The sequence below is a fragment of the Chrysemys picta genome, chromosome 6, assembly GCF_011386835.1.
Source record: "Chrysemys picta bellii isolate R12L10 chromosome 6, ASM1138683v2, whole genome shotgun sequence".
In the NCBI taxonomy this organism is placed as follows: domain Eukaryota; kingdom Metazoa; phylum Chordata; order Testudines; family Emydidae; genus Chrysemys; species Chrysemys picta.
The window spans coordinates 104162299-104189213 of NC_088796.1; the positions used below are offsets into that span (position 1 = coordinate 104162299).

Below are 26915 nucleotides of genomic sequence, written 5' to 3' on the forward strand. Positions count from 1 at the left end.
AGCCCACTCTCCTGTGAAGCATCCAAACTGGAGGTCAGTTTAAACAGGGTGGGTCAAGGAAAACAAGCCTGAGAGTCCCACAAACACACAGAGTATCTGGCCTAACCAGAAGAAAGTACCGGTAAGTAACTTAGCTTATAGTGAAGCATAAAATTAGATGAGACTAAATATGCATGTAGACTGTCTGTGGTGTAATAATCTTTTCCCTCTAATGTTTTGTTCTAGATACTAAATAAACTTTGTTTTAAGAAAGCTGTTGATCAATATCATAGGTCTCTGGTCCCCAAAGGAAAGAAATGCAATGTCTGAAACCCAATTGGACCTGCAGTGTGATAACTGGTTGGTATATACAGAAACCAGGACCTTGGTATAGTATTAAGAGTGGAACAATCATGAGATTCCACTGAGACACAAAAGGGTAAGATGCCCCAGGCCCAAGGTGAGTGCGTGTAGACAGATGTGAAATGGGACAGAGGTGTAGCTAGCTCCACAACTGTGACAATGGTCTTCGGCAGTCTCTCTTCTCATCCATCAGGATCCACTTCATTACAGCAGCACCATTCTTGCCACTACAGTTATGGGTCTGTGAACGTTACTACTCCTGTATAAACCATTGCTATTAGGGGCATTTCTCATCTGCAAAATTCGCTCTTTGTGGGCTAATTGTTTTTAAAGAAAATTGCTGTTTTAAAATGCTTTTATTGCACTTTTATAATTCAAATACATGCTTTTTTTTAAATGTAATTTTATTACTGATTGTTCCATAATGTGAACAGCTTTTGTTATTCTGGGGAATAAATAAAACCAATTAATTTAATTTTAATAAATTGCACATTTGGAGAAAAATTCTATAATTGAAAATGTTTTATTTTATGGACTTATGAAAAAACATTTCATAATGGTTCAGAATGAGATTTTAAGGTAATAGAGTCAAAGATCTGATACCAGGAAGTGTAAAAATAGGCTTCAGTAAGACAAACTGGTTAGGTCCCTAAAAAACACTGCTAATGTTAATCACTGCTAATGTTAATAATGTTTATAAAAGGCCTCAAATTCAGCAGCGTTTACAAGCTTTGCTGAATTGGGGGAAGTCCTAAAACAAGTTTTTACTTAATTCAGAACAATTACTATCCATTTGATAACTATTAATAGTTTTGCTTTTTTACTTTTTAAAATGCGACCTTAAGAAAAACACAAACTTCAAAAACTCTAATGTAAATAACGTTAAGGGTTTGAAGTAAACTCTGAAAGCAAGGAAAAGGTGGTAAGCTGAAAATCCAATATCCAAACTAGGGACAAATTCAGACCTTGGGTAAGTGATACAGCTCCACTGTAATTAATGGCAGCTGTTTACATGGTGTCCAAATTTGGCCATCAGGCTTTAATTAACACCATTGTAACTGGATATTTAAGGAATCTCCAAAACTTGGTGATGTTATACAGTGTGCATATTGTAACTTAAGCACAATAAGGAGAGTAAAGAAGGGAGTTGCGTTACTGAATTTTCATGTGCACCTTTGAGCCTCTTTGCTATAGTAGACTGTACAAATAAAAATAAGCAAATATATAAGTAAAGGAAGCCACAAACAGAAGAGAATTATTTTTGAAGTGAGAATCCTTTCTCTATCCTCTCTTATGTTTCCTCCTTCCTATGCTTGAGAAGTTTCACCAAATCAACAAACCTTTGAGAAGCATAATAAGAATCAAACAAAAGCACAGTAAGAGCTAGGCAAAGGAAGCTATGCTTAACTGCAAAGAACATAGAATTGCTCAAGAAAAGCCTGAAGTTTTTTCTAAAATGCTACCACAGGAAATCTTTAGGTTGAATTATGGCAATACCATGCAGAGGCTGCTTTTTTTTTTTTAAATAAAAAACAAAACAAAACAGTTACACATCTGGAAGAATATGCTTGAAGAACTGCTTTTCAACCTTTGTGTTGTGCTCCCCAAAGGCATAGCCAGTAGTTGCTATGGTGGGTTGCAAGCTTGTTCCCATTCTCCCAGTCCCTGGTCTTCTGCTGAAACAGATTTGTTCAGCCACTTTGCAACTATTACTAGTCAGATGCCAAAAGCAACTCATAAAGTATTGCAACTATTCCTGTGGCGCCACTTTTGAAGCACTATGGGAAGGGGCGCAAAGGATTCTGGGGTGCATTTGAGCAAGATGGGATGTGAGTTGGGTCACAGCACTAATAAGGTAAGCATTACTGACTTAAATTGCAATCAGATTGTTATCCTTTGCATCCCACATACTTTGTCTGAGCTTTTGCTGTGAAAATGGTACATTTTGCACAACACTAATTGTAATTACTCCTCTATATGTAACAGAAAGTCTTTTAATATGAGCAGACATCTGGTGATAGAAATTTCAATACTGCCATTAGACACAGGGGGTGCAGGAAGAAAACAAGCTTCTTCAAAAGAGTTTCCCTGAATTTTGCCAATAATTCTTCCATGACAGTTTTCTAAGGAACTCAGGAAAGATCAGATCCCATCACTTCTACATTAAGCAAAAACGCCAGCTGTGATTTCTACACACTGATTGCAAAGCCTAACTACTGTACTTGTGAACAGAAGGTCTTGATTCACTACTTATGGGAGTCCTCAAGAATGCAAACTTTGAGTCTCACATGTGCAGTCACCCTATAGTCATTTTACAAAAATATGCAGAGATCAGTTTTTGCTGAAAAAGAATACAATATGAACTCTGCATTGCTACACAGAGTTTATAAAGCTAAAAAGAATAAATGAATTTAAAATCCAGTATTCCTAATGATAGAAAGATTATAGGTCCTGGAGATCAACTGATGCCACCCAGTCCTTAGGTTGGATGAACTATAAAATCTGCCTCAAAATGAACATCTGGAACATTTAAATCTTAACTCTAGAGTTGATCTTATACCACTAGATTCCTTTGTGATTTTGATGAAGTACTGCACAAACATCTGTCTATGTCTATTAATGAATTTCTTTCTTTAGCTAAATTCAGTCAACAGGGCTATCTTATCCATGTACATGATGCTAATGTTTACAAATGCTGGGATAGAACATTTAGTTTAATCCAGTACCACAAATGTGCTATATCTATAGTGTCATTCCAGCCCATTATGATTATGTAGACAGTTATAAATATGGCTATTAACAATTCTGATGCTATTTAAATTATTAATATTTTCCTTAAAACTACGCACCATTCTCAGCTTTTCATTTTCATGGGTTATTCCCTTGTGTTTTAGTAGTTCTTTTCCCTTTCTACCTTCAAGAGAAAATGTCAGCAGCCAGTATAACAAAGATATTAGGGTAAAGAACTGAAAACATAACACCATTGTTAGTAGTGGCATGGTAAATGGATGACAGCATTTAAAACAACTTCTGTTACCTTTGCAATACCTTGAGGATTATCTTCTAGATAACTTTTCTACATAGCACAAAAAATATGTTTTACAAGTCATTTGATCTGTCTGAACCACATACTCTCTCTAAAACATACATGTACCCTGAAGTGACAGTAGAGGTTCTTTACCTCCTTAATTTTCACTTGGCAGGTAGCCCAAGCTTCTGCTTAAAATGTGGATTTCCCACTTGGTAGCACTTGTATGGCACCTCAACAGTAATTTGTTGTGAGAAAAAGGAATTTGAACTAGTTGCTGAGAAGGAAAAAAAACCATGCATGTCTAATACAATTTTTCCTTGAATACCTGCAATGCCATTTATGTGTTTGCTCAGAGTGCACCAAAATTTTAAGAGATCCTGTGACTAACATGTCATTTGTTTGTTTTCCAACTAAATTAGCATGGTGAAAATTGCTTTTGTTGAGAGACCAGGCTTGTTCCACCCTGGGCCAGTGGAATGAAGTGTTTCCAATAAGGTTATATTAACTCACAAAAAGAACTTTAGAGTTAAGGTTGCCTGGTGATATATTGTGTCCTTCCAAAATGTAGAGTTCAGCAAAACTCAAACTTGTGAAAAAACTGGAAATGAAGAGATAAGGTACCACGCAAACCTTAACTCTGACCACCTGGAGCTGGCAAGAGGTGCTAGGAATTATCTGCAGCTGCATTCACTGTGTTAGGTGTAATTGTACTGAATGGTGGAGGAATTAGCTGGATCAGCTGGAAGTGCTGCGACTGTGATATGAGGTGATCAGGTCTGTGTACCTTGGAGGAAGAAAGGGTGAGCCCCTCTGCCTGACCTCAATAGTGTGATCAAAGGAAAGAGGTGCATGTGTACCCAGAAAGATCCAGTATGCCTCATTTCAGTTCTGCATTGCATAGACAGTGTCAATACTGGGTCACAGGGGTCTTCTTGACCTGGGTATTGTCAGCATTTAGATGGGCATAAAGGTGAAGGGGTTGTGAAAGGGATGTGAAATTTAACAGATGGGGTATTCTTTCTGTGGAGTCGGTGACGTGTTTGAGTGTAGGGCAGATGTAGGCAGCGCCTGTTCAGTGCAAGGCAGAGTGCACGTATGTGTTATGGCATATGGGGGCATCACTCAAAAAGTCCAGAGTTAAGGTTGTGTGGGCACATATCTTAACTTTTTATTTTTCAGTTTTCAGAAGTTGGAATTTGAAATACTCTGACTCTTTATTTCTTGGTTTTCACAAGTCTGAGTTTTGCTGAACTTGGTATTCTGGAATGGCACAAGATACCACCTGGCAACCGTAACTCTGAATTAACAAAGTTTTTGCCGTTGCATTTCCTAGTCTTCTCAATAAAAAGAGAAATGTTGCTGGCAGGAGTTCATGGTCGTTTAGGCAGTTGTAATTATCATGAAGACAAGCAGCTGCGATACTATTGTGGCCAGGTACTGATAATAAAAGTAGGGTTTTTCAACAGTAGACCTCAAGGAGGGAAACATCATTATCCCCATTGTACAGATGGGGAAACTGATGCACAGAGAGGTGAAGTGACTTGACTAAAGTCATCCAGCAAGCCAGTGGCAGAGGTAGGAATAGAGTCCAGGTCTGCAGAGTCCCAGTCCACTGTTTTCTCCACTAGGCCACACAGTTGCTGTGTGATTCCTAAGAAGCCCCACCCCCAGTACACTTCATTATAATGGAATGGGGATAATACTTGTGCTTTGAAATGTTTGGAATGTGTAGTCACTTACAGGGCTGGTGAGAAAAATCTCAGACATGGTCTGTCTCCCAAGAACTAGAAGTTTATTACATAGTGTTACAGTAACTTTAACCGGGTGAGAGGAGATTAGTATGCCTTTTTCGTACACCCTCCTCCACAACATTAAGCCGCCCAGCCACCATTTCCAATTCACCTCCCCTTCCTGTCCCATTAAGCCATTAGAAGCTAAGGGTATGTCTACACTGCAATGTAAGCCCAGAGTTAGTGGGACATGAGACAACTGACCCTGCGTTAGAGAACCCAGGACTTGAGCTGTTGACACTGATTGTTAACCCTAGGTTAAACTGTTTCTAACTTGGGGCTCTGGCACCCACACTGCAGTATGCAGACCTCAGTCAAACCAGCCACCTCCTAGACTCCTCAGCACCCACCCGAAATGTGGCTGCTCTAGCCCTTTGACTGTGGTGCACTGTCGAAAACTTGACTGTCCACCCTGCATATTACAGGAAGGTTGACCCGCTTGCCAGTACCGCCTGCTGCGGTGTCATTTTTGTCAGTGCATTTCCAACTACTGGAGTCAGCAACATAGAGGAGTTACTTTCTGAAGAACTTCTCTTGCTTGTGCTTTCACGCCTGTGTCAGGAAATGGACAGAGCTTTTGTGAGGCACTGGTGGCTATTTCGATGGCGTTTTTCTAACACACCAAAGGCACCTGGCACAGGTTACAATGGAGCAGAAGGAGGAGGAGTACCCAGGCATGGCAGACTCAAACTGGCTGATGCTTCTCAATAAACTCAGTACAGCCTTTGTTGCTCCCTCTATGGACCAGCACTTCTGGAGCAGGGCCACAAGCACAGACTAGTGGGATCACCATCATCATGCAGGCCTGGGATAACTAGCAGCAAGTCCAGAACTTTAGCACAAAGAAAGCTGCATTTCTGGAGCTTTGTGAGCAGCATAAAGACACATGCATGAGAACACCCCTGCCAGCCCAGAAGCAGGTTGTTATAGCTGTCTAGAAGCTGGCTATCCCAGACTGATATAGGTCCATTGCAAACCAGTTTGGTATTGGTCAACTGTGGGTTAAGTGGTGGTGGAGGTTTCTGAGGCAGTCGGGTGTGCTGTATACCCCAAGGTGGTGGGCACAGAAGATATTTCTGAAGGGCTGGCTTTGAGAGAATGGAGTTTCCAAACTGTGCTGGGGCCATTGATGGGACTCCTTTTCTCTCCTCAAGGAGCATGTTACTGGGGGTTCTCTCAATCCAAAGCTCTTGGTAACTTTACTCTTTGCGAGGCAATGTCAGGAAATAAATCAGCGGGGACATGGCCCATCCGTCCGATTAAAAATTGGCACAAACCCAAAGTGCTTTTATCCAAAATTACTATCTCCAGCACACACAGATATGCAAATGGTTAGAGCTCCTCAAATCTATAGTTACCCACAATTTGGAAAGGTCTTGAGTGGTCTAACGACAAGGTTGAGGTGGCCAGCCCTCCGCCTGTCACTGAGGATTCCAAGAGATGTCCAGAAGTTCAAATCCAAATCACTCACACCTCTTTCCCTTTTTATGCTCAAAATGTCATATAGCTTGTCAATCACCAATATCCGCGTCGCAAGAAGTTTATTAAGCAAGAAGTTTCAAGCCATTAGTTGTTTTTGTAGTTAGTTTTGTTCAAGTCGTTAGTTGTGTTTTTGCGGAGTCTGCATTATCGTGGGCCCCGACACACACACACACCAGAAGTCAAATATAGACAGACTTCCTATCTTTCCAAAACTGCAAACTTCAGCAGTTTGAAAGAAGCAAGACAGGATGGCAAAGGATCATACTCAATTGTTGTGGTCACTCCCCCTCCTCTCCTGGCCTGCCTACTTATGCTAAAGCTGCTACAAAGGCCTTAGAGCTGCTTTTGGCAATAAGCATAATAATCAATATTCCAGTACTAGCAGTGGCCTAGGCATTTTGCTGGGCTGTCAAAATCTCCCCTAACAAGCACATAAACCAAAGAGGGTACAAGTTCATTGTTATGCTGGCCCTTGTGGACCACAGAGGGCAATTTATGAATGTCAAAATGGGTTGCACTGGAAAATTTCATGATGCCTGGGTTTTCCAATGATTAGGAGTCAGGTTCTTCGCTATTTGCTAGTATGTGTGGGCATTCCTAGTTTTGCCAGCCTTGCACCAGAGATTTACCAAAATCTGGCTGTGCTCCCATGACCATGAAGCAGCATGCTTTGCAAAAGGCTTTTTCTGTTCAGTCTACATTGCAAGCACATAAAGCTCTGTGCTTGTCTGTTTACAACTCTGGTAAGAAGGGTGAATGCTGACTCACTGAGCTGCTAAAGTACACCAAGAGCGGTTGCTTCCATTTTCAGTAGAGTAGATTCAAGACCCAAGTCAAGAGGGGCTGCATCTACACTGCAAAGCAATAGGACTCGAACCCTGGGTTAAGGCTTGACCTGGGCTTAGACACTACCTGCAGGGTACTGGGACCCTGCAGGGTATTGGGACCCTGAGTCGGAGCCCTCGGTTAGTGGGATTTGTATGTGGACAGAAGGGAGGTTAGGTTTGAGCCTGACTCTGAGCCCAGGCTTACATTGCAGGCGTAAACATACTGAGTGTGCACAAAAAAGCTGGTAGAATCTGTGAACTTTAAGAAAAGCTGTTTTTTTTAGGCGAGGGCTATATCTCAGGAACCTCTTGTTCAAATGACCCCAAATTTGGGTCACTAATTCTATCACATACGCCAACTAGGCATAGCAGATTTCAAGACAATCCAACTATGCATGCAGTTTTCAGAGCACTTAGAAGAATCATCATTTACACAGAAAGCTGGTCTTAACCTTAACTATAGCAGACCTAGTGGTCCAGTATAATTTATGCTTATGTCAATGGTGCATTTTTTTCCAGTTTCCTGGCAATACAACATGGAGGTCCTTTTATTTGTTTTTCCCAGTTTGCTTTCTTGTGGAGATCCAAAGTCTGGATTTACATTACCTGTTCTAGCTACATTACATGTTACTCCCTGTGAAAATAATAGTCCATGAACCTCTACATTATGATACTGCTTATGAGGTAGGGAGAGCTCCACTAATCATTAGATATGCCTTTGGACCATCTGTACCTGAACATTTCAAACATACATTTCATAATGCATACACAGTTATGCAAAAGGTATAAACAGAAATGAGATTTCCCACCCCCCTCTGGAAATTAGTAGCTCCCCCTCTCCCAAACAGTAAAAAGGACTGGCCTTGAAACAGTTTTCACCTTATCTGCAAATAGAAGAATTAAGAGAAGATTGGGGAAGGGAGGGAGAAAAGAGAAATTTGATCTCTTTTTTAATGCCTGCCTCCTTCCAGCAAGTCCATCTGTTGTAGCAGGATATTTTTGTGTGACCAACAGGAGACAATTACTGCAGAAATGTTGAATCAGCTCTATAAAAAGACAGGCCAGTCACTACAGCATGAGTAGCAAGGGGGGGTCCAGCTGAGGAGTTTTCATATACATTAACATAAAATATATATAAAAAGTGAGAGTGAAGAAAAACAGGAAGGAATAGGAGTATGGATGAAGTGGAGAGAAGGCTAAAGAAGGGGAGGGAAAGCTGGCATTTTGGGGGGGTGGGGTGTTAACCAAATGGCAGTTTATCTTTCAGTTTGCTAGTTTCCAGTTTCATAAAACTTGCTCTCTAACTGCCCCCACCTTAACAGAGAAATCTAGGATTAAAAAAAGATTTAGGGCTGATTCTAGATCCTGACTGAAGAGGTCGGAAACAGCACAAGCTGCTCCACTCTGCTCCAGCATCTGAAGCTAGTCAGTTATCCCCAAAATCACTGGTGCTGGTACAGGAATGGGAGTGGCTAGGGTAACTTACCTCCTCAGGGAAGCTTCCTCACAGTTAGGGCTCAATGGAATCGAGGCCTCTATTTTAATAACCATCTGTAGATGGTAACTGACTCAAAACACTTGTATAAAATATGCTCATTTGTAACGTGTTTAGCAAACATGCTATATCAAAATATTGACCACAACAAGGTAAGAGCATAAATTAAATTCTGACATAATTCCATGGAATTATACAAGAGGTGAATTTGGCTGTCAGACTTCGGCAATGTGATCTTTCTGTTACATTTTACCATAGAGTTGTCGTTACCTGTATTGTCCGTCTGCTGGTTTGAAGTCTTTGATCAGCCAGATGTAGTTGAGATGTTAGTTTTTCATTGGCTTCCTTAAATTCTTTGACAGAAGATACTGCTATCCTTTTTGCATTCTGCAGAACAGCTATCTGCTGCTGCAAGGACTTAATTCGTTCCCGCAATAAAACAGAGCAGCCTGGTTTCTGGGCCACAATATTTCTCCTTTTCTCTCTGTTTACTAAACATAAAGTGGCAGGTCACCAAACTGGAAGGTCATGACATAATTATTAAATTGCTTTTAGTTTTTCATTAGCCTTCCAAAGTGTGGTTCTGTCTGAAAAATGATGCTAAAAGCAGCTTGTAGGGTTCCATGTTTATTGTCTCTCAATGACTTCCAGATCAAGCTGGTTCAGGTTACATATAAAGGGTTGTTTTTTCCCTAACTGCCAGCTCTGCAAATTCAACCTGGGATTTGGAAGTCAAACCTGATTCCAAGTTTCTCATTGATGCATTACCAACAATAAAGATTCCACAATCAGTGCTTAGTTAACAGATTTTTTTAAGGTCTGAGCCAGATGAGAATACAGCTCATTCTGTCTCACAGCTGTATTGGCTCTCAAGGGCTAAAAGGAATAGAAAGTAGTAAAAACTTACGTTAGTCAGTAAAATCAATCGGTTGGACATAGAAACAAAAATTAGATAAGCTGAGCAAGAAAATGACATTTTATATAATCACTATTCCGAATAGAACTTCATTAAAATAAAGGACCAAATTTTAAAATATGTGTATATGCCACATTTCAATAGGCAAATACTAAGATAGCATATAATTGGGTATGTGCACAGTAATGGTGCTTACATGCAAACACTAGGCATGCAAAAACACCCTTGCATATCTTTTGCTTTCTTTCATGACCTGGCCCCAAATGCATCTAAAATTCCTACCTTTGTTTATAACTGATGGATGAGCTGTTATGAGAGGACTGATCTTCCTCCTTTGGGAATGTGATTTTTCAATGTCCTTGTTCTGTGTGTTGCCCTAAATAAAGAACAGCAGCACAAAGATTAAGCAGCTTTCTACTTTGACACATCTACTGTTAACACTCCAGAGCTTACTGATTTGTATGGAAATAAATGTCAGAACTCCCCATCTCAAATAAGCAAAATTAAAATAAATAAAACTATGCAGAAGTGTGGACAAACAGCACTATAATGAAAAGTACTGGTTTATTTCCTTTCCACAGGGAGTAGGAAAAAACATTTAAAACCTGTAAAGAAGAGCACTGTCCTACTAAGATGATAATTCCCACAGGATCCCAACTATGGCATAAGCAAGGGGATAAAACAGTGTACTGCAATACCACTGTATGATGCTATGGGAAATGTATCATTCGAAATAAAATATACACCGATCATCATTAGGATGAAAGAGGTTCTAATACTTCAGGACCTACAATATCCCACTTTTCATTACATTTAAGTAACAAGATAATGGCTCAAAGATTCAAATAATTGCATACACTTTTGCAAAAGTCCAAATTAGATAGTCAGCCTGAAACAGCATGCAACACCTATGTACATACACAATCCCCAACTCCTGTGTTTGACTACACCTAAATCAGGTGCATGCACTTTTAAAGATTAGTACAAGAATATCTCAATATAAAATGATAATTGCTGCTAGACTCTGTAATCTAAATAGGCTAATAACCTGTTCAATGTTCAGCTGACACAAGTAGAAAGATGAACAATGTTGCTTGCCATATGCAGTAGGAATATAAGTAATATATGCACAGAAGTGGGTAAAATGTGATTCATTAAAAAAAAAAAAACTATTCATTTCCTTGCTTTTAAATCCTTGATCAGTTCTGAAACAAAGTTTTGTTTTTTAATTTGTTTTCAAAATCTTGCAATTTTTCTTTTGTGTAGGTAAAGAATTATATATTTCTTAAATTGTAAATAACCAGAATGTAAATCACCAGATTTAATACAGTGAGCAATGATGCCCAATCTAATCTAATAATCTAAAATGCCTCGGTAACTTAGACAGCCATGCATGTATGTGCAGAAGCTCCTTTCAGCCCAAATGTTGGAAAAAGATGCTAAAAAGTCACAGCAAACTAATTGTTAGACTTATGACTAAAACCCAGGATTCTCAGTTCAAGAGAAAATATCTAATCCACTAAGTAACAGCTTCCCAACTAAATTACTCTTTGTGCCTTAGTGGTCCCATGTAAAAGAATCTGGCTACTAAGAAGAGTTTGCACTTACGTGGTATTTTTTCCACATAGATCTTGAAGTACTTTACAATGGTAGGTAAGCATGGCACCACCATTTTACATTTGGTCGATGGATAGAGATTGGAAATAACTGTATGAGAGGCACTGTGGTCTACTGGATACATTTGTCCACTACCACAGAGAACTGAGCTCCCTTTCCAGCTCAGCCATTGGCTTCTTATGTAACCTTAAGTAAAGGATGGTTATTTTCCCTAAAGTATGTCAGCATGGATCCCATTTGAAGCATACAGCTCCTCATGTGAAATCCTAGAGACTTTTGAATAGCAATGTCTGTTGGGTCCATGCATGTGCCTGTTTTTGTGCTCCCATATGGGGCACAAAGAATGGAGCAGCTGTGACCCTCCATCAGTTCCTTTGCCATTCACAGCCCATGTTAGTGGAGGACTCCAAAGAGCCGGGATTGAGGGTAGGGCAAGGGATCCACACTGACTACAACATCTCCAAGAACCACAGTTCCTGTAGGGTATGTAACCGTTCTTCCTTCTTCAAAAATGTGTCATTGTGGATCCCACTGTAGATACCTGGCAAGTATTCACTCTGAATGGTGGGAAGGAGATGCATCAGCTGTATCAGTCAGATATTGAAAAACTGTTCTCCCAAACTTGGCATTCAGCCTAGCTGCCATGTTAAGGGCACGATGTTAAATGAAAGTCAAGTATCAGAGGGGTAGCCGTGTTAGTCTGGATCTGTAAAAAGCAACAGTGTCCTGTGGCACCTTTAAGACTAACAGATATATTGGAGCATAAGTTTTCGTGGGTGAATACCCACTTCGTCAGACGCATGTAATGAAAATTTCCAGAGGCAAGTATAAATATGCAGGCAAGAATCAGTCTGGAGATAATGAGGTTAGTTCAATCAGGGAGGGTGAGGTCCTCTACTAGCAGTTGAGATGTGAACACCAAGAGAGGAGAAACTGCTTTTGTAGTTGGCTAGCCATTCACAGTCTTTGTTTGATCCTAATATGATGGTGTCAAATTTGCAAATGTGGTCACCAGCAACCACACACCGCACCATAGCAACTCTAACTCAGGAACCAATCCATGCAACAAACCTCGATGCCAACTCAGCCCACATATCTACACCAGCAACACCATCACAGGACCTAACCAGATCAGCTACAACATTACCGGTTCATTCATCTGCACGTCCACCAATGTTATATATGCCATCACGTGCCAGCAATGCCCCTCTGCTAATGAGTTTGGCCAAACAGTCACTATGTAAAAGGATAAATGGACACAAGTCAGATATCAGGAATGGCAATATACAAAAACCTGTAGGAGAACACTTCAACTCCCTGGCCACACAATAGCAGATGTAAAGGTAGCCATCTTACAGCAAAAAAAACTTCAGGACCAAACTCCAAAGAGAAACTGCTGAGCTTCAGTTCATTTGCAAATTTGACACTACAAAAGCAGTTTCTCCTCCCTTGGTGTTCACACCTCAACTGCTAGCAGAGGACCTCACCCTCCCTGATTGAACTAACCTCGTTATCTCCAGACTGATTCTTGCCTGCATATTTATACCTGCCTCTGGAAATTTTCATTACATGTGTCTGACGAAGTGGGTATTCACCCACGAAAGCTTATGCTCCAATAAATCTGATAGTCTTAAAGGTGCCACAGGACTCTCTGTTGCTTTTTAAATGAAAGTCAGTGAGTTGCTCCATATCACTGTTTTACAGATCTCAGATACTGGCACATTTCTGAAGCAGACTCAGCTAAATGCCTGTGCCCTGGTGGTGTGCACCTGGATGTTTGGATGGAGAAGCTCACCAGCTAATTGGTAAGAGATGGAGATGCAGATGTGATCCACTCAGAGAGCTTCTGTGATGCAATGGTTTAGGCATTTCAATGTTCTAGATACAGTCTGAAAGATTTATTTCTGACAGTGTAACAAATCAAGAGTTTAGAACCCTCCAAAGTATGCAGCTTTCTCTTACACAGCATCAAATGTAGTTTTGGGAAGAGTACTGACAAGTTAACTGAATGATTTAGGTGGAACTCCAAGACCCCTTTAGAGGGGAATCTAGGGTACAGTCTCAGAACCACCTTGTCACTATCAAAGGATGTGTAAGGAGGTCTAGCCATAAGGGCCTGGAGCTCACTGATCATCCAGGCCAAGGAAGACAACCTTAAGGATAAGGTGAATGTGTGAGTTTCAAGACAATGACAGTAAGATCTCAAGTAAGAGTGCAATGGACAGGAAGAACAGATCTCCTCCATGGGCAGTGCAGAGGATTACAATGCTCGCAGTGTGTGGTTGGTCTGGGTACTGGCAGGTGCCTCGGTGCTGATGATGGTTCTGGCTTTTCCTGTGGTGTGTCATTGGATATGGGCATCTATGATGAGGGGTCTGATGCCAAATCCAGAGTCAGTATCAGAGGAGTCCTCCTTTGTAGGCTGCTCCTTATCACCAGTCCTCAACACAGTGCGGGACTTGGTGGATTTCTCTCCAGAGGCTTTTCATGGTCTGTCCTTGCATAAAGATCCTGAGCTCCATCTGGAATCTCTGCCTTAGTGTTCAGAGTAGCCCCTCTTAGTGCCGGTCTTCAGTACCAGAGGTGTCGGTGTCTGCTTTGGTACCAGTGTCTGTGATGGTAGTGGAGTCAACTTTGGTGCTGGGAATATCAGTGACAGTGCCATTCCAGTTTTTTCTTGGCACCATCTTCTCTTCACAGTTGCTAGTCTGCTAGATGGGGCACTGAATAAAGTCAGTTTGTCTGCTGCTACAACCCTGATGCCTCTTTCTTCAGGATCTGAAGAGACCGTCATAAATTCCTGTAGGCCATGAACCAAGACGTCATGGTTTACCCAGCTTGTCCTGCTTCACCAGAACAGTCCCCATGTACTGGCCAGTTTCACTGAGACTGAGATTTTGTTCAAGTTTCAATAAAAAACTTTTGTGCTTCTAGTCACCCCAGAGACTGCCTTGGCTAACTCTTCCATTAGGATCACAGTGCATGGTTCACTCAAGAGAGCCCAGCCATCCCTCAACCACCCTTCCATTGCTTTCTGGCTGCCCTCGAGTTAGGGAGGATAGAAATCCCACCTTCTTTCTCACAGAACAGAAATACATAAAGACTACAGCTGTAGAAGAGTTCAATGCGGGGCAGCCCCAGCCCAGTGAGAGGAAGTTTTTAGCTTTGTGTCCAGCTTGGGCTAGTAGGCACAAGAATAGAGGAACAGGAAAGCTGTAGCGAACAAAGGGTGATCAGATCACCAAGGACGAGACTAGGCTGCATAGATTCCTGCCAGCAAGAAGGCTGGCCATCTCCCTGCCAGCCCTGGCTAGCCAGCTTCTGGGGAGCAGTGACACCCCAGATCCCAGTTTCCCCAGCTCTTGCTCCACAGTAGGTAGGCTGCTGCGGAGATGGGGGCCCATCTGGGTAGCTGGAAATTTTCCAGAAAATCTGTTTTGGTTCTTCTGAAATGGAATTTAAAAAAAAATGTGTATTCCATGGAAAATTTTCCATTTCCAACTTTTTCTTCCAATTTGGAAATGTGAATTTTTCTAAGGAACGGAAATGTCGGTTTCCACTCAGCTCTGATCAATATCATGGATGTTGTAACAGGGAAAGGAGGGATGGCAGGAATGGCAACGTCTCTCAGTTTGTCAACCCTAAGAGTACTACATGAGGCGAGGAATTTATAATTTAATACCATAAAGACACAGACAGATTTTTAAAGGAACCTAACGAGGTAGGTAGGTACCTACCCGTATTTTCAAAAGTGCAAAAGTTCCTAACTCCAACTGATTTTGATGGGAGATAGGTGCATAGGCAGACACTTTTGAAAATCCAGGCACCTATCGGCAAGACAAGTACTCCTGGTTATACTGAACATTTTACAATGATCTTTCTTAATTTTGCACCAAGATCTACAGTACAAGAAAAGATTATTCAAGTTCTGACAATCAGAAAGGTATGTTTACTTCCTTTTGTTCTTCATCACAAAAATTAATACTTTAAATGCAGCCCCTGATGGGTTTGTTGTTTGTTTATTTTTACATATGTTTATTCCTTTGTTTCTTCAAATTAAATCCAAGAGGACAGAACAAAACCAGTCAAATATGCAGCTATAAGGACAAAAAGCATAGTTCAATTACTATATGCAGCCAAGTGGCCTAAAATCCAGACTTCAAGGTTTTGCCTTTGCAATGCCAAAATCAACAATTCTGAATGGTTTAAACTGCACTTCTCAGATCTTGTGCATCAATCTTCAAAGTAGATCAAATATCATGTGAGAAACCCTACTACGAGGCAATACTTGGTAGTAACAGGCTCCTGGATGCCCCAGGAATACTGTTTGGTCCATGTTTGCTCCTGCAAAAAGGTGTGTTTAAAGTCAATGGTGCCAGGAGGATAGCAAATCTATTTTTGTCTCCTTCTGGGGGCAATCACCTATCAGTAACAGGACTCCCTCCAAGCCAGGATGCTTGAGAACTAAAAAACTTTGCGGGACTTTCATTGTCAATTTAAGTCACTGTCAGAGTGACTATTGGTACCACTGAGAACTTAAACCCAAGTTATATGTCCACAGACAAACAATAAATGAAATAGCTAACACACCCTCTACTACAGGATTGCAAACAAGAAGTCAAGGGTAATTTGATGATTCTAGGGTAATTTATTTGAAAATACTGAGAATTCAAAAATTGAGATAAAATGTTTGCTAGCCCATATATTATTGATGAGTCATGTTTTTGTTTACTTGTATGACTACATCTTGTAGGCAATTCTCATCCTAAGAAATTATTCAGCTACAGAGATACTCAAGGAATAGACTACTGGCTATATGTTCAGCTTCCAATAAATAACTGCACAACATCTCACAATAAGCATTTCTCCAAGATCTAATTTTGTGTATATTCAGTTAAATAAAATCTGTAAAATGTTTGGTAATGGCTCCACTAGACTGATTAGTTCAATATGAGGAAACACTGAAGTATTGTAACATATAAAAATATTTACTAAAAATTGCTTATTTGAAAATCATAGGATACATTTTAATGCACAAGTTATACTGTACCTTTTTGTGATATAGTCGGCTCTTGTCTTCTAAATGTGCAATATTGTGGACCATCTGATTATCTTGTATTTGATATTTTTCCTGTTGATCATTTGTGTCTGTTAGTGAATCAATGTTTTGGACTGTTTTCATAATTATTGATTCCACGCTTTCAGAAGTTGGTATTTCAGAATCACTAAAATAGCATATTTGGGGGGGAAATCAATGTCCTTGTTAAAAAGTTGAAATATCGAATAAGGGATCACAAAATATACCATGTGATTAGTCACACACATTACAAACGCGAACTGCCGTAAGCATTTTAAAAACAGTTGGTGAACGATGCATAATCTGAAAAATATTAATTTGACTCATTTAATGAATACCTACAAATAACACATTTGTAACAAGCATTTTATAAATGAAAAGAAATCTTAAATTCTGCTAATTTAAATTTTTACTGAATTCTACTTGAACAGCTCCATCTATAGTCTACTGTAATTATAGTTTACAAGAGGCTGCATGATACTAGTGACAAGTGCTTTTTGTTGTAGACCAGAAAGCTGACATAATCAAAAAGCTGTGCTACAGTATATTGTAAGTCCTGTGACCTGGTTCCAAAGATGTACTGCATTTCCTCTTAAAACTAATTGTTATTGAACTTCAATGTGTGAAAACAAAAACAAACAAACAAAGCTAAAAATAACCCCACCCTGCTTATTTTAAGACCCAGTCTGACTGATCGGGCACATGCATGCTGTTTATCACAGAAGGTTTGATGCATAACAAATGTCTAAAATAAAGGTCAATTTTTGGCAAAGGTCAACAACCTTGACATTGTTAATCTGAGAGATTCAAAAAACAATCCTCATCTGTTATTATGGGCATGTTTGTGTGTCAGTTATAATCTAAATTCTTTGGGGGCAGGAAACACGTAACACTCTGTGTTCTGCAAACTACTGTACACATTTAGTACAAAATAATAATAGCAATATACTTCTTTATTGTTTCACTTGAACTATATTTGCAATGCTGATTAGTTAAATTAAGTTTTAGTGAAATATCTAAAGTGCAGCTCTTTACTGCTGCAGAGTTTACTGACTCCTTTAAACTTGGTACTTGCTGTTTAAAAATGCTTACTATACAGATCAATTGCAAATCCTAATACCTCGGTTTTCTTCCAGGCTCTGTAATTAACTTGCTTTGTGACCTAGTGTACCCTTATTTTCTATAGCTTTTGTAAGGCTCCTCATCACTTTATTCCTAAGGAAATTTCCACTGTCATTTCAGCTGGTCCTTGAGCTTCTGCAGTACCTTCTGCAGATGTTTAAACAGTCACAGTTAGGTGGTGTTCAAAAGCACCTGCCTTGAAGTCAGCTCTTCTTACTGCTACAAGATGGGGAGGGGACCTAATTTTTTCCCCAAGATTTGCAGTGCATCTGAAAGGACGATCTGGGGCAGAGGCTCACATGCCTTGCCAGTTTTCTGCTTGGTCATCACCAGCTTTACCACTAGAGTTGTGGAAAAGTTGGGTAAATGAAGTCTGAACCATCCATTGGCACAAGATACATTTACTCTATTCCCCCCCACACCCCCAACCAACAGGGTGTTATATGAAGGTGCCGTTCACTTCAGTAGAGTTATAGTGGCATAAAACTGGTGTATAATGGAGTAGAGAATCAGGCCACTTAACTGGAGAAGCTTCCTCAAACTCAAAAGCAGAGTGTCTAAAAAGATGCGTTTGTATGATGAAAAGCTTCCCCTGATGCATCAATGTGTCTCACTGACTGTGAAGAGCAGAAAGTAATGTAATGTTTTGAAGATGCTGAAGTACCACCAAGGGATTTCTAATTGTGTTGATGTTCCTTTGCAGCTGAATGCTTTGAAAGAATGTTCTGTCATCTAGAAAATATAAGAGTTGAACCCTGAAACTTAGAACCAGCCTTCAGTAATAAAGAACTGTATTTTTAGACATGGAAAAGATATAACTAAATAAAGACATTTCCTTCAGTAGATCCTGCATTCTGGGCTATCATTGCCAATCATTCCTATCATTGCTAGGAAACACTCAGGGTACAACTGTCAAAGAGGATATCTTCTGGTTATTTGGGGCACGTCTTGAAGCCACTGTATTACTTTCCCTTGGTGAACAATATTATGATTTACAAAACTATTCACAGAAGGCAAAAACTAGCAAATTAAAAAAAAGAAGGAAATACTGCTAATAATAGCAACAACAACAAAAATACCAGCTTTAATCGTTTGCATGAAATCAGCATGTCTGCAATATTAAAATCTAAAAAAAAAAGACCATAATATAAACAACAATAGCAACAAGAAGAATACTTAGCACTTATGTAGCGCTTTGCAACCATAGCTCTCAAGATACTTTGCATAGTTGGTTACATATCATTATCCCCATTTTATGCATGGGTAAGCTGAGGAACAGAGAAGTTAAGCGATTTGCTCTGGCTTGCCTACATGAACATTTAATTTCTGGACAGCTGAGGTGCAAAAATACCCTGCACTAAAGTGCCACACATTAAGGGTATGTCTACACTACCCGCCGGATCAGCGGGCAGCGATCAATCCAGCGGGGATCGATTTATCACATCTAGTCTAGACGGATAAATCGACCCCCGAGCCCTCTCCCTTCTGCCCAAGGTGGAATTAAAACTTGCTTCTCTATTGTCTTTTGGGAACAAGAGAACTAGAAGTAGGAGACTATGCAGCATTTTATATTCATTTGCCCTTGTGGCTTACAGCTGCCTCTTCAAGTGTGTGTGGGGGGACAGATAGAAGAGGCAAGAATTCTAAACATTTAAGAGTTTTGTCAGTGTTATTTGCTGGGGGGCTTGTGACTCAAGATTGGGGATATGTGCAGTAATACTTACTTTTAAAGAACTAATTTTTCACCACCATTCAATTAAAGTTAGTACAATGACTGTGCATAAAACATACATGAAATAATTAGTGTAGATGGTTCTTAATTTAAAGGATGTTAAACAGCTTGTAGACATCTGCTAGCAAGCTGAAATGGGTCATTCAAAATTTATCTAACTAAATTAAGGGGAAAAAATGTTTCTCCTCCCGGGTCGGCATGTCACAAGATAACTAAACCGACTTAGTAGGCTTGCCTGGGAATCCTTAGCTGTCAGTGGTGAATATGCAAAGGGCCAGCAAATTAAATCAACCTGCCAAACTGTCAATTTCAAGCCTCATGACTGCATGAAAATAGCATCACTGGAAGAAATCAAGCATTGCCTTCTTTTGGGTTTCCTGGCACCTATTCAAATACTGATGCAGTTGTGGCTAATTTTGCATGCAAATTTCAGTCAATAAGCTCAGAACAAGACCTCCCAAGATATTTCAAAAGATCTGACAGTATTTTTTCTGAATACCAAATCGACAGTAGTTGAAATTCAATCTCCATTTGCTAGTGCTTTACATATGCACGGTGTCCCCTCTACAGAGCTAAGTTAATGAGAGCCGTACCTGCTTTCACTCATATCCTCCCAGCCATCCTTATTGAAGTTCTCAAATACATTGCTCATAACCTTGATGGACTGATTGAGAAAAGCTTGGTGACGTCCCAGAGAGCTCTTTTTCTTGGTTGCTTTTAATTTAACCTTGGTTCCTGGTGTTTTACAATTACATTGCCCCTGGGTTGCTCCGACAGTGGCCATGGTAGCCACTGCTTTGGCTTTGTCCAGTGAATTTTTCAACTGCTCCACCTCACAAAGCAGATCATCATTTTCATTTCTCAACCTGTTCGCTTCTGCCACTTGCCTCTTCAGAGAGGTAACTTCTCTCTCCAGCTCATCAATAACTAACTGAAGATCTGCTTTGTCTTTCTTTATTTCTCGAAGCTTCTTCAGTAGCTTCTCTAACTCTCTCTCTTTTGTGTCTGCATCTTCTTTGTGACATTTTATAGATGCTTTCAGATCATTTTGGTCTTTGGTTAACTGTTTATTTACTTCTTTCAGCTTCTTTGATTCCCTTTCAAGAGCTCTAAATCTCTTTTCCAATTGGCACACCTAACAAAATTGAGTTTTAGAGTGAAACATTATACTTTGTTTTTAACCTTTTAAATAGCACAAAACCAAACTGCTATATCTTAAAATTACATTTATTTTATGAAAATAAAATTACATTTAGCACAAGGACAAAAATAATCTAAAGTGCCTAATTCAAAAATAATTCTAAGGCAGTGTAGATGAATACATTCTAACTGCAATAATACATCTGTTGAGCAAAGGGCAGATGGTAAAAGGAGTTAAAATTCCAGACAAAGTGACACAGAAGTCTAAGTATGCTAATAAACCTTGCTGATGCATTCCGAGATCATTACTGATTTGGTTATACATACTAATTCAACCTGAACAAAATTTTCAAAAGAAACGATATACAAAACAAACAATTTTGCACAAGGTATTTAAATAATCAAACTCTTTGATGTACTTATTTAAAAACATTAAACATATCCTTTCAAAATCAGCCAGAAATTTTAAAAAAAGTTTAGGGACTTTAGAATATGAAGACTGGGATCTTTTCTATTTGCAGTATAGGAAAATCCAAACCATCCCAGTGAAACCTCTTTACAAGCTTACCAAACACTATTTGAGGAAGCATTTTTCTTCATACCTAAAGACTTGCTATGTCCAAATGATGCATATGTTTTGTTGCTGATGTACTATACCATCTAAACAAACTCAGGATTACCTCTAATAGACTGATTCTTACTGTCCTTTAATGCCATTGGTCAAAGTTTAAACTAAATACCACAATATTCAGCAATGAACAGCAAGTTTAATTTGAACTAGGCCCCTAAAAAGGAACAGCTACTCAGATAAGATTTTTCCAAAGTGTCTTTGGGAAAATCAATGCAACTTTGGAAAAATCTTTGGAAAAGTCTCACTGTCAGTTACCTAGTAGTTGATGTACCACAGTTCTTTCTCTACTCTATTTTTGGTGGGAGCTGCTGAGTGCTCAGCTCTTTGGAAAATCAGGTACCTACAGAAGAATTTAGCAGCCTAACTTTAGAAACTCGTTTTATAAAATATTGGCCACTGCCAGCATGCTGCAAGAGTGGAATGCCAAAAACAATATCAAATTTCAAACTTTTTAAACTGAACAGTATTTCTAAAGAAATATTAGAGGTACTCTGACAGGCTGTATTAGGCTGAAGGTTTTTAATTGTTTTAAATCATATAGAATTATTTTGTCTGATGGATTAATTTAGTTCAAATGACAGTGAAGGATCTGAGTGCACATGTTAAATTAAGAATAGTGATGTTCAAACATCCTAATATATCTTTATCAATGAGCTTCAAATCAGAACTTCAATATCTATGCTTATCCATTGCTGGACTTCCCTTGAGCAAAACATGTGGCAGGTTTACAGTGAACAAAGAATTAGAACTCATTGGGTGAAATTCTGAATTCATTGAAATCAAGGGGAATTTCGCTATTGACCTCAATGAAGCTAAGATTTTACCCATTGTATTTATGATTAAGATTAGCATTTGAACCCACATCTCCAGTGGTTAAAGGCCAATACAGTACTCATCATTAACTCATTGTGCATTAAGCCCTTCCAACCTGAGCTTTCCTCATTTCTTAGTTCTTTAGAACACCTTTTACGTTCAATGTCATTTAAAGTCTCTTCTGGGTAGTTGAAAGGAAACAGCAAATATCTTCTGGGTCTATATCTTAAGGCAGAGGTTCTCAACCTTTTTCTTTCTGAGACCCCCCCCAACACGCTATAAAAACTCCATGGCCCACCTGTGCCACAACAACTCGTTTCCTGCATATAAAAGGCAGGGTCGGCGTTAGAGTATAGCAAGCCGGGCAATTGCCTGGGGCCCCATGCCACGAGGGCCCCTACAAAGCTACATTGCTCAGACTTCAGCTTCAGCCCCAGGTGGCAGGGCTCAGGACCCTGGACTTAAGAAGCCCCACTGAATGTGTCTGCTTTCTACCTTAGTCCCCAGCAAATCTAATGCTGGCTCTGCTTGGCAGCCCCCCTGAAACCTGCTCACAGCACCCCAGGAGGCCCCGGACCCCTGATTGAGAACTACTTTCAAGGCCGGCACTACCTTTTTCGCCGCCCCAAGCAGCGAAGGAAAAAAAAAACAAAAGCTGCCGCAGTCACGCCGCCGCTGAGGGAACCGGAGGAGCTGCTGCCGTCATGCCACTGCTGAGGGTATCACCGGAGAAGCTGCCGCTAGCGTGCCACCAAAAGCCGCCGCAGTGCCACCCGAAGACCGCCCGGGAAGCCGCCCTTTCCCATTTGCCGCCCCAGGCACACACTTGCTAGGCTGCTGCCTAGAGCCGGCCCTGACTACTGTCCTAAGGTATCATCACAACAGTATGTATCCATAGAGATAAAAAATTATACAGCACCTGGCAAACAAAATTATAGTTCTGAAATATAGATAATAACCTAGTATAAACTGTGAAATCCTAGACTGTAGTGCTCAAATTATTTCAATTACTCACTCTGCCTTAAGATAAATGAATGTGAGCATTTCCTGTTATGCCTGTTATTATTTTAACATGATGTTTGTCATTCAGTAATAACGAGATGACAGACTTCATTACCTGACCATATGGCAAGTGTTACAAGTATATGCAATCACGTCATCTGCTGTAAATTACTGTACTTCCTACAAGTTAATTCACAAATATAAGAAAAATAGAAATAGCCATACTGACATTTTAAGTACATATTTTTGTTTATTCAATTTAACAATGCTCTTAAAGGTTTAATTAACTAGACCAATATAATTAGGCCAAATCACAAGCTAAAAGACAAGCTAAAGGAATAGGCCTATCTGAAAAATGCATTTTCTTTGCAGCAAACAAAAACATATGGTAAAATACAAATGTGCCCTTTTAAGTGAACACTTATTAACATATAAAACTATTTGTGCAAAGCAAAAATATCAATACAAAAATTGTGACTTGTTAAGAATACCTCATTATTGTACAAATACAATATGAAAAATGCTGTATAGTATATCTGTTAAACCAATAAGCCTACTAAATGTATCTACAGTACCATTTTGTAGAGAGAGGTTACATATTTAAGAACTTTTTTTAAACAGTATTTTTTTTTAAATTTAAAATATGCGAAGTGAATTTATTACCAAATCACTATTATACACAGATGTGATTCTTTAGTAAAACAGCTGTATGGATTCACATCTGATAATGTGTACAGTTAAATAAACTTTGGCAAAAGAAAATAAAGATTTCGGAACCCAAAAGCTGTGAATAATAAGCAGATGCTCCTATTTTAATTTAGATAATGTGTTGGTTTATTGCAGTTCATTTTGTCTTTAAACACATTTTTAATTTGCTCTGACATTAACAGCATTTATCTCACATGATGCATCAATATCTACTGCACTAACATTGATTTTTGACATAATTTTGGCAGTCAGTGTTTTTGAATTATGAAAGAAAATTAGAGATAGAACACAGAGCTTCAATTCATGAATTCTGACGTTAACATATGATCCTTTACGTTAAAACTTAGATTTAACTTGCTGGGCTCAATATCTTACCTTCTGTAATGTCTGATCTGATATTTCTTTCACATTCTTCTTTGGAGTACTGTTCTTGACCCCATCATCTTCACCAAGTCTAAAGAGTAGTTCTGCCAGAGAATAAATAAAATATTGTGACACACATTCCCACTAAAACAATACTCAAACAGTTTAAGTAAATGTGTTCTTTAGTTTCCCAATTATAAATAACCTGGTGTATTTTCTTGTCAAGCCTTTTGGCCAGTCTCTAAAGAGCGACCTCTTTTCAAAGTCTTATGTCACATAATTATGAATCTTTGTAGCATCACAGTGTGTTTTTCCCCCCACAGTACAAGCTTTTCAAAGGTACAATAGATCTGCAGGTTAAAGATGCTGTACTTTTATTCCCATTTTCATTCTTTTATAGACTATTCCCTATATGCCTTAAAAGCAGAATTCATTGCCTTTTTATCTACACAGTCACTACCAGTTTTGTTCTCTAGGTCTTGTCCCCTGCCAGGAAGATCAGAGCGATTGGTGAACAAAGCAAACAGTAACAGAATTAGGATGAACTGAAACTTTAAACCCCTCTTTTGTTAAGTGAAAGATCATGTGTTTTACAGGATAAAGCACACAAATCATTCTGTTGTAATGTTGTGAGTTCATAACAATTAGAAAACTACAAACTAGTAAATGTGAACTTGATTCTATTTACCATTCCAGTGGCCACACTTCAATTACTAAAATTCTTCCCAAAATAAGGGCAAGTAAAAAAAAAAATGTTCTTAAAGAAAGCACATCTACAAAATGGAAATGTTAGTAATATTATAAGGTAAATCAGAACAAAAAAGTGTTCGGTTTCCATTCTTTGTTGATTTCATTATTATTCACAAAAAAGGATAGTAATTCTTGGAGTGACTTCTTTAGGGAAGATAGAAAATTATGTTGAGAAACAGGAAAACCCGGTTGTAGAAATGCCAGTCAAATGTTTAGGATTTTTTTTTTCCTACACTAACTGAAAGAATGACTCTTAGGGGAAAAAATATCTGTGCTTGGTTTGCTTTGCAAATATCATTTTAAACCACAAGCGGACACTGCAGGTCAGTTAAAAACTTTTGATTTCTAAACAAAACAGGAGTAGAAGAAAACAGCATTACTCTCTGTAGATTAGCAATCCTCTTGATATAAACAGTGACTAATAAGTTTGTTAGAGTGAATTAGACCCTTCTTTTGTCTTTGGAACATGTCATAGCCAATTAAAACTACTGTATTCATGAAATAAATAGAGCACTATTCTAAAGATAATAAAAGCTGAAAAAGGTAAAACTATGCATCTGGGGAATATGTACCTTTACCTTGATATTAATCTGCTAGTTCCCATGTTATTTCCAAGTACAGTCCCCCAGCACAGTGGTACTGCATATATTTACAACATTCTTAAGTAACTCATAAAGATCATATGTAAATACTTTTAATCTTTTTCTAAATATTCACTCATCTGAATGTCTACTGTAGCTTTTATATCAATATTTACTGTATTCCACTAAAAATAAGGTGATTTTTCCAAAGATACTGATCAAAGCACAAATTATGTTTATTACAAAGTTAGATATATTAAAATAAATATTGCACCTACAGCCATAAATAAGTATACTGTATCTACATACACAGAATCCACAATACTCCTGGAAGATTGTTGGAAGAATTATTTGCACAAATTAAGGAATATTATAGAAATCAGTAGCAACACAAATTAAAGAGAAGCTACAGCCTACTGAGGCATGGCCATTTCTAAAAAGCAAAAAATAAATTGTTTATTCTATCCCTGTGCTATTACATAATGGTTCACTGAAAGTAGTGCGGCCATGAAAGAAAGCACTGCCTAGAGCTTGTCTGTCTGCCTACAACTGCAGTCACTTTCATCTGCCTACCTAGCACACACATGCTCTATCTGTGGCAGACCCAAGTAAAACTCTTGAGCCAGGAACACTCAGAAGCCATAGAATCCAGTCTTCAATTATAAAGTCACAACCGTCATATGTGATAGTATAATTGTGTCCCACTGAGAAAACAGAATGAACAAACACCCTTTGGACTGAATACTTCATTTTATTTAAAATCACCACATCTGGTTTTGAGGTGATTGCAGGAATGGTAATACAACAGTAATAGCAATACAATTTCACCATTAGGAAGCAGATACTCATCAGACACATACTGATGCAGTAAAGGAATTATCAGTTTAAAAAGAAAGACAACAAGTGAAAAAAACTTGTCTTGCAGATTTTAGTTTGGACAAATCAATGAAACACGCAGGACTAATGCTCACCTTGCTAGTCAGCATGGGGCACTGGTGGGGTCAGGACCAGTGGAAATACCCTCAAGGTTAAAGGAAAGGGAGGCTAGCTGAGGGAGTGTTCCATGTGCCCCTCTCTACCCCTCCATGCTTCACCTTTGGCAGGTAGGGACAATTGCTTCACTCTCCTCCCCAACCTTCTTCTTACCACCCCCCCTCTTCCTCATGCTACATGGTGAGGGAAGGCAGAAGGGGTGGAGGTGGAATGCGGCAGCTAGTTCCAGGCTCTACTGCTTCTCCTGTCTATTGCCTCTGCCACTGGGCAGCAGAGGTGGTGTGGGGGGCTGGGTTACTGCCTCCTGTCTGGTGGTGGGGTATGTACAGTTTGCTTCCCAGATGGGTTAGCCATTGTAGGCTCCCATTTCAGTCCCACCCTTACCCTAGTTACTGGATCTCCTATGTTGCTGGGGCTAGGCTGATAGGAAAAATCCCTTCCAAAACCCAAAACTGGCTATCTAGCAAAACTGTCAAGTTGCTATGTGGTTTTTGTCCCCATCT

The 26915-nt window shown here is 39.3% G+C and overlaps 1 protein-coding gene across 8 annotated transcripts in view; it reads right to left on the minus strand.

Annotated features, from left to right (window-relative positions):
• The window catches only part of CNTLN (centlein), a 275372-nt gene that overhangs the window by 66011 nt on the left and 182446 nt on the right, over positions 1–26915 (minus strand). For all 8 annotated transcript variants that reach the window (XR_010588654.1, XM_065549483.1, XM_065549484.1 and 5 more), the window contains 5 exons: positions 24101–24192; positions 20025–20566; positions 16551–16725; positions 10166–10259; positions 9238–9458 (listed from right to left, as the gene is read on the minus strand). Coding sequence is in view for 7 of the 8 variants with exons in the window: in XM_065549483.1 (XP_065405555.1) it covers positions 9238–9458; positions 10166–10259; positions 16551–16725; positions 20025–20566; positions 24101–24192 (1124 nt within the window). In the remaining variant the exon portion in view is untranslated. The remainder of the gene's footprint in view (positions 1–9237; positions 9459–10165; positions 10260–16550; positions 16726–20024; positions 20567–24100; positions 24193–26915) is intronic.